At 48.3% G+C, this 14860-nt stretch overlaps 2 protein-coding genes across 44 annotated transcripts in view; one reads left to right on the forward strand and one right to left on the reverse strand.

Annotated features, from left to right (window-relative positions):
- Window positions 1–3549, reverse strand: part of LOC115605248 (general transcription factor IIE subunit 2) — a 73490-nt gene extending 69941 nt beyond the window's left edge. For 32 of the 40 annotated variants that reach the window (XR_003990550.1, XR_003990552.1, XR_003990551.1 and 29 more), the window contains exons 1-2: window positions 3368–3383; window positions 743–857 (exon numbers count right to left, since the gene is read on the reverse strand). Coding sequence is in view for 32 of the 40 variants with exons in the window: in XM_030479402.1 (XP_030335262.1) it covers window positions 743–838 (96 nt within the window). In the remaining 8 variants the exon portion in view is untranslated. Of the gene's footprint in view, window positions 1–742; window positions 858–3053; window positions 3078–3367 lie in introns of those variants that run through there. The other 8 variants (XM_030479414.1, XM_032919795.1, XM_030479399.1 and 5 more) reach the window with 8 other exon arrangements.
- Window positions 3550–3795: 246 nt separating this feature from the next.
- On the forward strand, window positions 3796–13510 carry PURG (purine rich element binding protein G). Of its 4 annotated transcripts, none has more exons than XR_003990555.1 (3): window positions 3796–3826; window positions 4911–5981; window positions 6123–6213. XR_003990555.1 is itself a non-coding variant. In XM_030479464.1 (3 exons), the coding sequence occupies exons 2-3, from the start codon at window positions 4924–4926 to the stop codon at window positions 6261–6263; spliced, it is 969 nt and encodes a 322-aa protein (XP_030335324.1). In that variant the 5' UTR covers window positions 3796–3826; window positions 4911–4923; the 3' UTR covers window positions 6264–13510. The 4 variants fall into 4 exon arrangements, 3 of the variants coding, with proteins under 3 accessions (XP_030335324.1, XP_030335325.1, XP_030335323.1); XM_030479464.1 differs by having other exon boundaries at window positions 4911–5751; window positions 6123–13510; XM_030479465.1 differs by having other exon boundaries at window positions 4911–5732; window positions 6123–6211.
- The last annotated feature ends 1350 nt before the right edge of the window (window positions 13511–14860 follow it).

The following is a 14860-nucleotide window of genomic DNA, read 5'->3' on the forward strand; positions in this document are numbered from 1 at the left end:
AGAACTGAGTCTTCTGCTTGCCACGCAGTTTTCTACTTGTTAAAGCAGTTTCAGATCTTAGAGGTGAAGGGTGTCGCTTCTAGTAGGAAGTTCTATACCAAAACTGCTCTTATATGCAGGAAAAAATGCATCCAATGACATGTTAACATTTTTGGAACACCAGAATTTGGCATAATCTTTATGATCAATTAATTCTTCTGATACCTCTGATACGTGTGCAGAGGTATCCGAAACACTGCACACGTGCAAGTGCAGAAAGCCAGAGGGCCTTCCCAGAACAAACCCGCCTGCCAGGCTGCAACTTGAGGTCGCTGCATTTTGAGCTCTCCGATTATGTACACAACCTCCTCCCCTGCCCCAGTCCTTCCTGGTGTACAGCCCGCAACACTGGGTGAGCAACACATCAAAAGCTCCCTTATATTTGGGTGGTTTTGACACTGAAATTCAAGTTTGTCAGGAATAAATTTCTACAGAGCTAATAGCAACAGCCTTCGGTCGATACATGATATTTTAATTAGAAAAAAAGACTTTAGTGAGGTCATTCAACCAGTAACCGAGCAGCTAATTTTAACTATAATTCATAGGACAAAACACCTGTAACCATTCAGAAATGGCAGAGGCACAGGTATAAATACATGCCTGTGCTCCAATGTCGTTTTACTACACCATGTACATCAATAAAGTTTGCCCTGTGTTAAGTTAATAAAGTAATAAGCTAAGTATCCCCCATGCGACGACATACCTTTTTATCACCCGAAACTTCCTCTTGGCTTTGGGTAAGCATCCACTGCGGATATTTGTTCTGCAGATTAGTAGCTGGCAAACCCATTTTATTCATTTTTTCCACATTTCTGTTATTTCAACATAAAAATAAGAACAAAAAAGAACAGTCAGTTTGTACAGAGACAAGCCGTTACTTTCATCAGGCCAGAACAAGATGATGGAAGTTCACTACCTTGAACTTAAAAGGATTTGTGCACAAGAATAGATATTTACAGAGCTGCCCACATTGAACATCAAAAGACCTTTAGGCATTATATTCTTGTTCACATGTCAGTAAGAAAATAAGGTAAAAACCCACAAAATACAGAGAAAACCCCTTAAAGTCCTATGGGAAAAAGAACTGAGTGTGTTTCCATGGAGAGCAGTGACTTGGAACAGAAGAGTACACCTACTGCCATCTCTGGCCAACACAGCCCTCATTGCCTAGCCAAACTGATGTGGTGGTTTAGGTAACAGCATAGGAACCAGCCATCTAAAACTCCAAACCCAAACCAGGCACTCTCAGACTCTCACAAACATCACCCCAAGACATCCAAAACAGGACCTCAGAGCTGAGCGCCCTCAACCAAGGTACAGAAAACCACCCAGAATTTCTAGGGAAAAGTACAACCAAACAAGGCACATGCTGCTAAGCTCTTTGGCGTAGACTGGATGACGGCTGAGGTTGCTTAGGAATTTGCCAGCCCTTGATTCAAACCAAATGAGTTCGCTGAGCAGAGAAAGCTTATTCCCAGGGCATCAGGGAGCAGGGTACATTCCCTGGAAGGGGAAGGCACTCCATACAGATGCTGTAAGTTTAAAGTAAAGAGATTTAAGTTAGGAAGATACGCTGTTTATAACACCAGGAGATTTTCAGCCCTGATGACTAGGGCTTGCTTTCAGGGAACTGGAGCAGAATTTCCAAGTTGTGAGCAAACAGTGACGGGATTAGAGCTGTTCCAGCTCCTCCCCAGACTGCTTCTAGCATGACTTAGAAATCTCACTGGAGATTCAAACAGGTCACAAAGAAATTTCTCATCCTGCTTCCTCCCACTAGGCCCTACGTGCTCAACACACCTCAACAAAAAATCCAGGGTACATACATATATAGTATGTATGTTCTTAGCAGTATGTTCTTACTGCATGTAAGAACATACATACTTTCCAGTTGCACTTCCTCACCAAGAAGCAGGTCCAAATCGTAGGCAAACCATGCTGTTTCAGTTCTTCGGTACTCAAAACCACCTTTTGACGTTTGTCAAGCAGAAGGCTTCCTTTGGTTATCTGTCCACTTGTGCAGCAGCATAATGAACTATTACCTCAAAGACTACTTTAAAAAAGCATTTTAATACTAAAAACAGTCACAAAAGAGCCACTAGGAAGATGCCTGAAGTAGAAACACTGTTCCTGGGAGCTGCAATTACCATAAATGACACAAACCAGCACAGAAACTACAAAGGGTGGGACACGGCTTGGAGCAACCTGGTTTAGTGGAAGGTGTCCCTGCCCACAGCAGAGTGTTGAACCGGATGATCTTCAGGTCCTTCCCATCCCAGACCACTCTAGGATTCTACAAACAGGACAGGACACCCTACAGCACACACCCCACCATCTGCCACCCCAACATGCTTGCCACAAAACCAGCTAAAAGCCCCAGGGTGCCTTCAGCAGCAAGACCACACGAGCAAGCATCTCTCACCATGGCATCACACACCTCACTGGTGTTACACCAATAACCTGCACTTACGAGTGTGAGACCTGCCCTGAGCTGACACCAGGATCCCCCAGGACAGTAGGTAGCACAGATGGAGCCACGGGAAAGCCTTCACACAGGGTCAAAATGCCTAATTTCCTCATGGGAATTTCTTCTGCACCCCACTGCCCCTCACAGAATCAACTAGATTGGAAAGACCTTTAAGATGATCAAGTCCAACCTTTACCCCAGCACTGCCAAGGCCACCACTAAACCATGTCACTGAGGGCCTCATCTACACGGTTTGTGAACACTTCCAGGGATGGTGACTCCACCATTCCTTGGGAAACCTGTTCCAATACCCGATTACTCTGTCGGTGAAGGAATTGTTCCTAATATCTAATCTAAACCTCCCCTGGCGCAGCTTGAGGCCATTTCCTCTTGTCCTATTGCTTGTTACTTGGGAGAAGAGACCTCACTACAACCTCCTGTCAGGCAGTTGTAGAGAGCGACAAGGTCCCCCCTGAGCCTTCTCTTCTCCAGACTAAACCCCCCCCCAGGTCCCTCAGCCGTTCCCCATCACACTTGGGCTCCAGGCCCTGCACCAGCTCCATTGCCCTCCTCTGGCCCCGCTCCAGCACCTCAATGTCTTTGGGCGCACACCCAGGGAACCCTCTCAGGTGCGGCTTGTACCCTCAGAGGCCTCCCCGCCTTCCCCCCGCCCCGGTACTGCGGGGGAGCAAAGCCGCGGCGCGGCGCGGCCCTTCCCCAGTGCCCGGCGGTGCCCGCAGCAAGCCGGGAACGGCGGCGGGGCGCTGCCCTCCGAGCGCTGGCGGGCCCCGTGGCGGCGCGTTTCCCCCCACCGCTGCCGCCGCCGCAGCGGGCTCCCCCGCCCCGCCGTGCGCCAGGTACCTGCGCCCCGCTCCCGGAGCCCGCTCCCGGACCCTGCTCCTCTCCGGTGCGGGCCCAGCGCCGACCGCGCCGCCACCGGCGGAGGGCGCATAACGCGTCACCGCTCGTCGCGCTCTTAATTCGTCACGGAGACAACCAGCTCCCCTCCCCGCCGCGTCTCCCCGGGCAGCAGCGGCGGGAGGTTACCCGAGGTGACGCGCATGCGCTATGCGGCGGAGGCCGCGGGGCATTGTGGGTAGTGTAGTCCCGGGGCCGGGCGGGCCGCGCACCCTCCGGCGAGCCCACGGCGCCCACCGCGCTGCCGCCGCCGCCGCCGTCCTCGGCCGGGCGGGGCTGGGGCGGGGCGGGGCGGAGCGGGCGGCGGGGGTGCGCCAGCCCGTGGCTCTGCGCGGCGGGGCCGCCGGCTGCGGGCGGTGGCGGCGGCGGCTGAAGGGCAACGGCGGCGATGGGCGCTGTGGGGTGAGTGACCGGGTGTGGGGCAGTGCCGGGGCACGTGTGGTGCGGGGGGGCACAGCGATGGGGCAGGAGATGCTGTGCTGAGGGGCACTGGAGGGGCAGTATTGGGGCACTGGGGGCACGGGGGGGGCTGTACTGGGAGCGCTGGGAGGGGTATCGGGGCGCTGGGGGCAGGGGGTCAGTATTGGGGCGCTGGGGGGCGCAGGGGGACAGTGTTGGGGGGCATTGGGGGGGGGGGGGGGTTGGCAGGAGGTAAAGCTCTGGGGGCACCGGAGTAGGTTATGCAGTGATGAGGGCACTGGGGAGCAGTGCTGGGGCAGTGGGGGGGCAGTACTGGGCATCATTGGGGGCAGGAGCTGAAGCTCTGGGGGCACTGGGGCAGGAGATGCAATGATGCGGAGCACTGGGGAGCAGTGATGGGGCAGTGGGAGGGCAGGAGGGCAGTACTGGGGGACAGAGGAGTAATACTGGGGGGGCAGGAGGTGAAGATATGGAGGCACTGGGGAGCAGTGCTGGAGCTGTGGAGGGGCGAGGAGGCCAGTACTGGGGGCAGGAAGTGAAGGTCTAGGGACACTGGGAGGGCAATATTAGGGCTCTGGGAGTACGGGGGGGTAGTACTGGGACAGTGCTGGGGAGGACCCCAGTGCCCTCCCCCAGTGCCCTGGGGAGGAAGAGCAGAGGAGTGTGATGGAAGGGAAACACAGCAGCATGGTGGGGGCACCCTGCAGTGGGGAGTGGGAGCTCTGAGGGGATGAGTGTGTGTCCCCCCCCCCAACAGGGACACCCCAACCCACCCCACTGGAGCTCCCGCTCCCCACTACAGGGCAGGGAGGGCTGCTGGATTGGGCGGACAGAGGGTGAGGGCACTAGGGCTGCTGGAAGGAAGGCTCCCTTGGCTGGGAGCCGGAGCTGGGGAGGGGAAGAGCACCCGGGATCCTTTTGCTGCGATGCTGCGTGCCGTGGCAGCGGAGAGGGATGCAGGCGGCTTTGTAGGGAGAGCAGCGCCGAACAGAGATGCTGCCGAGAAGCCGAGCAGGCCCCTGGTGCTGATGTTGTCATCTGTGTCTCTGTTCTGTATTATTTCCAGCTGATTGGTAAAGATGGAAAGAGGGAGAGGAGGAGGAGGAAGGAACCTGGGAGGCTCTGGCCTGCACAGGAGCATTTATTCCCAGTCCCAGCAGCAGTACCATTACCCAGCCTCCTCCCAGGGGGGCTGCATGGAGATCCAGGAGCTGGCCTCCAAGAGGGTGGACATCCAGAAGAAGCGCTTTTATCTGGATGTGAAACAGAGCTCCCGAGGCCGCTTCCTGAAGGTCGCCGAGGTCTGGATAGGAAGAGGCAGGCAGGACAACATCAGGAAAAGCAAGCTGACCCTCTCCTTGTCCGTGGCTGCTGAACTGAAGGACTGCCTGGGGGACTTCATCGAGCACTATGCTCACCTCGGCCTGAAAAGCGGCCACGGTCACCGGCACGAGCACAGCAATGGCAAAGAGCAGCATCCCCGGAGGCGGCAGCAGCACCCGCCGCCTTCGCCTCCGGTGTCCGTCGGCTCCGAAGAGCACCCTCACAGCGTCCTCAAAACGGAATACATTGAGAGGGACAACAGGAAGTATTACCTGGACCTGAAGGAGAACCAGCGAGGGCGCTTCTTGCGGATTAGACAAACCATGAGTAGGGGACCTGGCATGATGGGTTATTTTGGCCACAGCTTGGGACAGGAGCAGACGATCGTCCTTCCGGCGCAAGGGATGATTGAGTTCAGGGATGCTTTGGTCCAGCTGATAGAAGAATATGGCGAGGGGGACATAGAGGATCGCCGGGGGGGAGGCGATGAGCCTCCGGAGCTCCCCGAGGGCACCTCCTTCCGAGTGGACAACAAGCGCTTCTACTTCGACGTGGGATCCAACAGGTACGGCATTTTCCTGAAGGTAAGTGAGGTGAGGCCGCCCTACCGTAACACCATCACGGTTCCCTACAAAGCGTGGACACGGTTTGGGGAAAATTTTATCAAGTACGAAGAAGAGATGAGGAGAATTTACAACAGCCATAAAGAAAAAAGGATGGACGCCAGAGGGGACAGTGGTGAAGAGCAGGAGGGTCTCGAATAGAGTGCATTGGACTGGCTATCTGGCAAAATAAACAAAACAAGCAGAAATTGGTGAGAGGGACTGACCTAGAGTAATTCCAAGTTGCCCCCTTTTTTGGTTTTTTTTTTTTGGTTTTTTGGTTTTTGTTTTTTTTTTTTTTGATAAAGTCCTTTTCCGGTAGTTCTTGCTAACCCCAGTCTGTAATATTACAGGAGTCTGTTAAATTACGCCCAAAACATCTCCGTGTGTCTTATGAAAGTACCGACCTCCCGAGTCCGTCTGAGTCAGCTGCTTTGAGTGTTGAAGACTATGGAAGTACATGTATCAGCACAAAACAAAATCTGGCACTCTGACCTTTAAGTAGTCTAGATAAGGCTTGTGTTGCACTCCAATACAAAAGCAAACCAAACCCCAAACCTTATGCTGAAATGTATCAGTTTCTGCTTATGATGGGTTTTTCCGGGACTGAATTCTGCCTGTACTTGGTCCATAGGCTGAGCGGCACATCCGGAGGGTTTACAACAAAAATCAACTTCGTGTGAATTCCTGATGTGGGTATGAGGGGAGAGAGAGGTTTTTAAATTGGCAGCTGCTGGTTATTGAGTTTGAAATGATAGGCTGCATGAGTAAAACCTCGATAACCGGTCAGACCTTTATCACGTGCTGGTGAAGATTTGTTACTTATTCTGTAGTTTTGTGCTGAACGAATAATCTGAATATCCCGGGATAGCAAAGCTCCACTCGAGCACTAAGCCTTCTGAATGAATGGCAATGAATAATAACCCATGTACGTGTTCTGCCCATGTGAGGCTGGTGATTTCTTGTTTTCATTTTCAATGCATTTGTCCAAAATGTGAAAAGGTATTTTCGTAGTAGGTGTGTTATGGGTTCCAGCAGGCAGCTGGGGATGGAGCGGGTGTTCGGAGAAGGAGGGACCGCCACGACTGAGGCTTTCTCCCAAATATGAGATTAATGCAGTCGTGATGTTACCCGGTTTTCTCCTCCTGCAGCAAGAAAGACCTTGGGGAGGTTTGGTGCACCATTGGGTTCATATAAAAAGGCATGTCTCTCACATATACTGTGGCGCGTTTTGGAAGTGGATGTTTACGCCCAGTCGAGTTTTTTGTCATGTTGATTTTACAGGTGGTGGTGGTGTTAGGAGATGATATCTGTGCCCTGCCATCACCCCCTTCGCACCCGCTCAGAGCTTATGGAGCAATTCAATTCCCAGTAGTCCACCATCAACCAGGTTTCAGTGTCATCCTGCTGAAGTCTCTGGAGGGAAAATGTGTACAATTCCCTGTTTAGGAGGTTGATGAAAGCTTTTGAAAACTCCTTATCGTTGCTTAAAACCTGAATACTCAACATAAGGGGCTTTTCCAGCCTTTGGGTGACCAGCTCCTTCCCCTCTGAAACCAGCGGAAATTTGATGGAGCTCCGGGTACTTCCAAAAACGTGTTGCCCACCTTTAAGATTCTTTTCAAGTAGGCATTAATGTGTCTAATCAGATATTTATCATAATTTGAATTCTTTTCTAACAGAGTGGCCTAGTGTTCATGTGGACCAGCTATTTTCCCACGCAACCTTGACATGGTTTTATTTATTTTTATTTAATCTGTTGAGAACTGTATTTATGTCCAACCAGACCATTGATCACTTTTAGTCCGGACCCACCTGCACACTGCATGGCCACACTCAATCCAAATGCTATTACCTGCCAACGTTATTAACCATAACGAGAAAAGTTGGGGAGGCAGAGTTGGGAACCAAGAGGATAATCTGGACTTTGGTTTGGAAACTAAAACTAGTTGATCTGTTTTAACTTTAAGGAAAAAAAAAAAAAGATTAAAAAAAAAAGAAAAAAAAAATCAAAGCTTGCACCAAAGTCACCAAAGAACCTTTAGGAAAGTGTTACAGTTGTGACAAGAAGTAAGTAATTTAATTTCACTGTTTTAGGTGATTCCCCCTTTAGGTAAAACCACACATAGCAGATACAGCAAGCAAGCTTTTGGCTTCGTGTCAAGAATTCCCATCCATTTCAGGTTCTTTTTCAAGTCTGGGAGAGATGTTCTCACCCCACCACTTCAACTGCTGTCGGAGCGTGATGGATCAGCTGGGGGTTGCAGGGGGTGCTGTTTCATCATTGCTCTTAGGGCTTTGGTCCCAATGGTTTTAACAGGTCAATTACAAACAAAACCAACACTAAAATAACTCTACATCCCATTATTGGTGCGAAACCAGAATTTAGTGAATGAGTCCTTGTTGCACACGTTAGCGTATCGCTAACTGCTGCTGCCCGTCACAGTGCCTGGAGTTAAAAATTAACTTATATTCCAACAAACCGGAGCTATGAATGTACAAACTTTTTACATCCTCCTTTCCATTCCTACCTGGCATTCCTCCCCTACGAGCTTGACATCTCCCCATCTCAGCCTACTTTTCCCTCAAGGGATCATAAAAGCTCCTACGTTGGAATTAGAGTGACTGTGTTGTGTCGTAAGTGATCATCCCTTCCCTGTGTTCCTTTAGCATCAGTGAGGAGAATACTTGGGATGGGCAAAGTGATTGGAAAGGGATATTTTCTTCACCATTTTAAAAGAAAAAAGATGTGAAATGGCTTTCCTTATCTGCCCATTTTTTTAAAAAACCCTTTATCTTTTGTTAATGGATTGGCCTTCCAATAGCATTAGTTAGATATCACCCAGGAATTCGACGTCTGCTGGCTACTGGGTCAGGCTCGGTTTTGGCACACAGGTATCCCATAGGATCCACTACTAAATTGACTCTCCTGGCATGGGATGCACCTTAGTATCCAAAACTGGATCAGGATCTTCATGTTCATAGCCAATCCCCCGTGGGTAAACCACTAGCCATGGGTGTCCACCGCAATGGAAGGCACCAATGTTTGCAGACAGAGGGTAATACAGGCTCACTGGAAATGCGGCAACGCAAGACTTTAATGGTGAGATTCAGAAATGGGTCCCTTGTTATTTTTGACAGCGTGTCTTCAGCTTAGGAGAGCAGCGATCATGTGGGCTGCTTGTGCACAGGAATGCCCAATCCCTAATGCGTTTTAAATGTTCATTCCTGATGCCCTGAAACTGCCGTGTCCCTTAAACTTGAGAAAACACAAAGCTTATTTGCACTAGAAAGAACGGCCAAAAACAATCCTTAGGAGGACAGGGTGAAGAGCACCAGTCTGAACCTCTTTTTTATTTTTCTCATGAGAGAATTTCCTGTTCAAGTCCTCACCTCTGTTTCGAAATTGTATGGTCCCAGCAGAAAGTCTGTCAGTTCAATAATGAAATTGTAAAGCACTTTATATTGTGTAAATAATAGTGGGAGCACATTTCTGCTCCTGCTCTGGTAAGGGGATGCTTCAGTGATGTAATCTAAGGCTGGAAGAAGCCGTCTCCTGCATGCACGTGTCTGTTAGAGACCTCTTGTACTTGCTTGGTCCAGCTCCACTCGTATGTTAGAGGAGGACAGGCACTATATTGAGGATCCTCTCAAACCACCGAGAGTGGGATGACTTATTGTTTGCAGAGCTGCTGAGCATCCTCAGCTCCTCGCCCATTCTACAAATCAGGCCCTCGATGTTGCTGCCAAAGCTTAAAACCAAGCTTTTCCAGTTATAGTCTTGACAAAGCTGAGTCCAGCAGCTCTCTTGGGCTTGGCTTTCCCTGCTGCTGGCACAGAAGATGGGGCAGTCCCTAAAAGCTTATCCTGGGTGGAAGTGGCTGCCTTGCATGCAGTTGTGTTGAGTTTGGCCCATCGAGCCAGCTTTCTAGATCAAGTAGAGGCAGGGGTGTGCTAATGAAGGGTTGGGAAGCGTTTTTGCACTGGTGCGGTGAGGGTGACCCGCTGGGCGCTCCGAAGGAGATGGCAGAACCCACCATGGTGGGTTCATCATGTCGAGTCTGGATGACGGACTCTACCCAGAAAGAAGCTGCAGCAGTTATCAGTAATCTACTTGTTGTCGTTAAGTGTTTCTTATCTGTATCCGATATATACAAATTCATATTCACATATAGACATTAATATATTTATGTGAGTATATTGTAGCCTGTAGTTGCTTGTAGCAAAATAATCTTATTTATCTGAAGTACACAGTCTAAAGAGAGGGCAGTTTTCTCCTACTACTGGTCTGGATAAACATGTTACTTCATGGAGAGCTGGTTGCACACTGTTTCAGAGAATCACAGACTGGTTTGGGTTGGAAGGGACCTTAAAGCTCATCCAGTTCCAACCCCCTGCCACAGGCAGAGACACCTTCCACTAGACCAGGTTGCTCAAAGCCCTGTGTTTTTGTGGACCTTGTAAGTTTTATGCTCTTAAGCACTCTCATCCGTTAGGTTTTTGGCAAGGCTGCAAGGGAAAACGTAGTCAAAAGAAGGCAAAACTCTTCCTTGGAGGCATCGTTGAGGTGAGGTGGGAGCTGTAAGGAAGAGGCAGCTGCAGGTACTGCCCATCACATCGTGCTTCACTGCTATTTTACAACCCCTATCTCTGCAAATCTGCGCTACCACGTTCATAAAATCCCAAGTAGGAGTATTAAAAACCTGTCCTTTATTGACAAAAAAAAAAGGCAAGCAATTACCAAAATCAATGTCAGCACACTTCTTTTTCTGCTAAAGATGTCATTGTCTAATGGCTTTATAATTTTTTTTCCCCTATGGCCTGTTGAAGTGACCTAAGCTCACAGTGAAGGGAGTTGGTAGTGGTTAGGAAGCCTGCTGTTCACTTGACTTGCAGCCCTTTTATTCGAGCATAGTAATTTTTATAGCATAAAGAAGTTTATTATTACGTATTTTTATTGGGCAGATTTTTGCACCAGGTCAAAAATTAATTAAGAAGTGATTTTCGTTCTAAGACATTCCTACTTTTCTGTACATACAGTATATATATACAATTTATCAAATAATTATTAAAGAGAAGTATACCTTCCATTTAGTTTTCTATCCTGCTTCCTCCAAAATTAAAACACCCTTTATTTTTTAATTACTTAACGTGTTGTGATGTCTAAAATTCACCTTTCCCCTCCTACCTCTCCATTCTCTTCAGGTACAGGCTGTATTCAAAATAGTTTATCCAAGTAAGAGTGGAAATAAAGGCTACACTGGAAGCTATGGAAGTAGCTTATGACATGACCAGTAGCCAAGCAAGGCTGTCACCCCTCAGCCCTTGCCAAAACAAATCATCCCTCCGGTGTTGATTGCTCCATAATTGGGAAGCAAAGCTTGCCCGGTGTATCCAAGATTTCCTGGGGGAGCATGGTACACCCCCATAGACGCCCCGCAGGCTGGGTCCACAGACCTTGACCCCTTGGTGGGACATGCTGGCGGTGGGTTGAGGTGGCAGCAGGTTTAAGCCATTGTACCTGCAGACGGTACCGTATGCACAAGTTGTTTCCAAGCTGTAGGGCATGCTCTCCATTGGGCTCTCCGTTTTCCAAGATCTGGAGAAGCTTTCATGGGCTGACACCAATTTTTCTTCCTAATATCTTGTCACGCCGGTGTTCACTTCCCCACCTGTACCTCCACAAAGGCAACGCTATATTAAAGCATTGAGATAAAACAAAATAGGAGGAACTCCTGATAGATGACGTGGGTTAAGAATTGGTTTTCCGGAGATGTCAAAGCATAAATTGAGGTTTTAGAAGCTGGGTGTCATTTTGTCACTTCTGTGATGGATGTAATTAGATCGTTCCTTCTATATACTGAGGCGTCATGTGAAATGTGAACCCTCAGCCTCAGGGTTCTGTTATGTACATTAGCATCGAGAAAGGTGTATGCTGGATGTACCTTCTGGCCTTTCCATGCTTGTTGGATGTGTTTTGTGCTTTTACTGTACCCAGAGGTACTGGTCTAGCCTCGAGGTGCCTGGCTGCCACCCCAATAAAACCATCATTAACAATTTGCTAATCCATCTTCCTAATTGATAGGCTACCTCGAAACGCTTGCGGTGGCACATGGAAATTGCTAGCTTTGTACAGAATAGCCACCGTAAATAAAAAAAGAACATATTCCATCTTTTTAGGTGGTTCACATCCATCCTACCTGCTGGTATTCAACAGGGCAGGATATTGGAGTTCTTGGTTGGAGATGGGTCAGCTGGTCAGTTGGGTTTCTTAACCATGGTGGAGGAAATCCGTCCTGCAGGCAGAAGAAGTTTGCACTTATCTGTTTTTTCATCTTGATCGTTCACCACGCAGAGATTAATTGGAGGAAAAGATGGCCCTTCGTGTGGGTTGCTGGAAGACAGCTAAGGCTAAGGCTCTCCACCCAGCCCCACCAAGCACAGTACTGTTCTAACATCTGTGAATTTATATGTGACACACAAATTAACAGAGAGAGAAGGGAGAGAGGAATATTAAAAATATATATATGCATATACCTATTAAAACAGTAATTTTTTTCCTGTTTCCAATAGATCCTTCCTCTTGAGATGTTAAAATGTTAGCTGTCATCTTTTCTGTTTTCTGTATCAGAGGTGTTCAACGTGCAATACGAGCACTCACAAGCAAAATCAACCTACTATACTACTGACGTTAAATCTTTACACTACAAATTGCGCGCAGTAGAGTCTGCATCTCAAAACACCAGAGTGTTACATGGGATTAAAGACATAGGTTAACCTCAAGGCTCCTACAAGCATTCCCATCTGCTTGTTGGCAGGATGTGGAGGGAGAGGGGGAGTAAGAGCAGAAATAAGCACTTCCCACCAAGGCACAGGAACAAAAAGGTAGGAGGGGGTGGAGGGAAGCAAGGACAAGACTCGTGCTCCAGGGAATTGCAGAGTATGACAATTGTTTTATTGGGAGGAATAGGTGGCACCGTCAGTGCTGGAGTCCCGCAGAGCTGGGGAAGGAGGCAGACCCTGGGAGGGGAGCATACAAGTGTTGGTGGCTTGTAATACTTGGCTCCTGCCATCCCAATTTATGGATGCTTGTGTGCTTTTCACTGGAGCCTTGCATTCACTGCTCTGCCTGCCTCCTGCTCTAGGAACTAGCTGGGCTATATGATGGAGAGTTATGTTATCAATGGGACAGCTGCTCTTTTCCATTGCAGAAGTAAGGTGTTGCTGAAGGCCGGAGGGGAAAGAAAGCAGCTTTCAAGAAACACACTCCGTGCCTGTCCTTGCAAAGGGGTTTGTGTTGTTTTTAACAAGACTTTACAGATGACCACCGCTTAAATCGCATGTGCACCAGCGTTGGTGCTCTGAGGCCTGATGTACAGACGTGGTTAGTGTTACCAGCTGTTGAAAGCTGTGCTTTGCACAGTGAAGTGCTGTAATAATAGTGAGGACTCTAGAAAAGCTGTTGGTATCTCAAGCTGGGCCTCTTGATAATGGGGACAGGATCGCTTTGGGTTTATTCTGCCTGTGCCTATGTTCCCCACTGATGAAACAGGATGAGTGATACCTCCCTACCTCGAAGGGGTGTGATAAAGATGAGTCCATTTGGCGTTGGAGAATTTGTGATGCTCTGATATCAAAAAATATTGATGATCTCTGAAAGCAAAACAAGAAGAAATTCATTGATACATATGCAGTGTTTGGAAGGTGTATGTAGGTAAGGCTTGGATCGCATACAGAACAATGAAAAAAAGAAACCTATATGCTAGAGGAGGAGGGAAAGTTATAAAATTGCATAATTAGCCTCTCTATGCATATGTTCAAAGCAGTTGGAATTAAGATTACTCAGATAATCCTTACTTCTGGCACTTCCTGACCTTTGCTTGCTCAATTTTCCAACTTTTTCTTTTTTCTCCACTGTTTATACGAAGATATATTAGTGGCCTGTTCATAACACCAGGTTGTTCAATAGATTTGGGTTTTCAACCCTGAATGGAGTCTCACAAGCCTTTCAAGGACTCCTCCACCTCCAACTTCCTTTCCAAGAAGGAGGAAGGACCAAAGAAGTGTAAGAGCAAGGAGGACAAGAGGACACTGTGTAAGATGTATGACAGTAGAGCTGGCAGGGACCTCTGGAGAACATCATTTGTGGTCCCACATTCAGAAGTGGGACTGGCTAAACCTGACCCATTCCTCACACTGGTTTTCAGCCAGCCCGGTGCTCCACAGTCTGCAGAAACTGACTCTAAACTTAAATTTGCAAGTACGAGGGTGCCTCTAATGGTACTTTCCAGGGTCCACACAGCAAAAAGCATCTTTATTTTACCCAAGTTGAACAACCTGGAAAAAATCTGCCTTTTTAAATCTCTAGTGATGGGTATTCCCAGCCTCCATCCCCAAGCTGTTTCAGTGGTTCACCCTGCTCACCCTCAGATATTTTTCCTGCTGTCCACCCTCTGTGTCCCTTGCTTCCATCTAATTCCATCGCTTTTCATCTTACAGGCAATGCTCTCGATAGGAGATATGGAAACAGTTTGTTCCCTTCCTTGCTGCAGCTCTTTTACATAATTAAAGACCTTTGTCAGGTCTCTCCTGCCTCCTTTTCTAAGCAAATACAAAGCCTTCCACCAAGAGTAGTTTTTAGCCCTCGTCATGTTCTTGTTGCTTCCTGATGAGTCTGTCTTTTTCTTGAATCCAGAATTACAGAATCCAGAATCAGGAGAGGTATTTTTACAGCTTCAAGTGGAAAGACTGCAAATGAATCAAGGTTTTCTATTCCCAGTAGGATGGTTTTTTGCAACAGCTTACTTGCTGCCTCCAGGCCAGTTTGTAACTCTGTGTCCTCCCAGGCCCTCTTTGGTGAAGCCACTACCAAGTCAGGCATTTCTCACTGTCTCTGCTGTCGTTCTTGCCCTTCTTTAATAGTTATAGAAAATCTGGGCTATTAAAATGCCAGAGCACGTATTTTCTACAAACCTTTGCAATAGAAACCTTTTCTGTACGTGGTGGTGCAGCAGAGCACTATCTATCATTCATGTCTCTGCTTATCTCTGAATTGGACGTAGGAAAAATAGCCCATCAACAGGCATTCTCC

The sequence above is a fragment of the Strigops habroptila genome, chromosome 3 (genome assembly GCF_004027225.2).
Source record: "Strigops habroptila isolate Jane chromosome 3, bStrHab1.2.pri, whole genome shotgun sequence".
NCBI classification, from domain to species: domain Eukaryota; kingdom Metazoa; phylum Chordata; class Aves; order Psittaciformes; family Psittacidae; genus Strigops; species Strigops habroptila.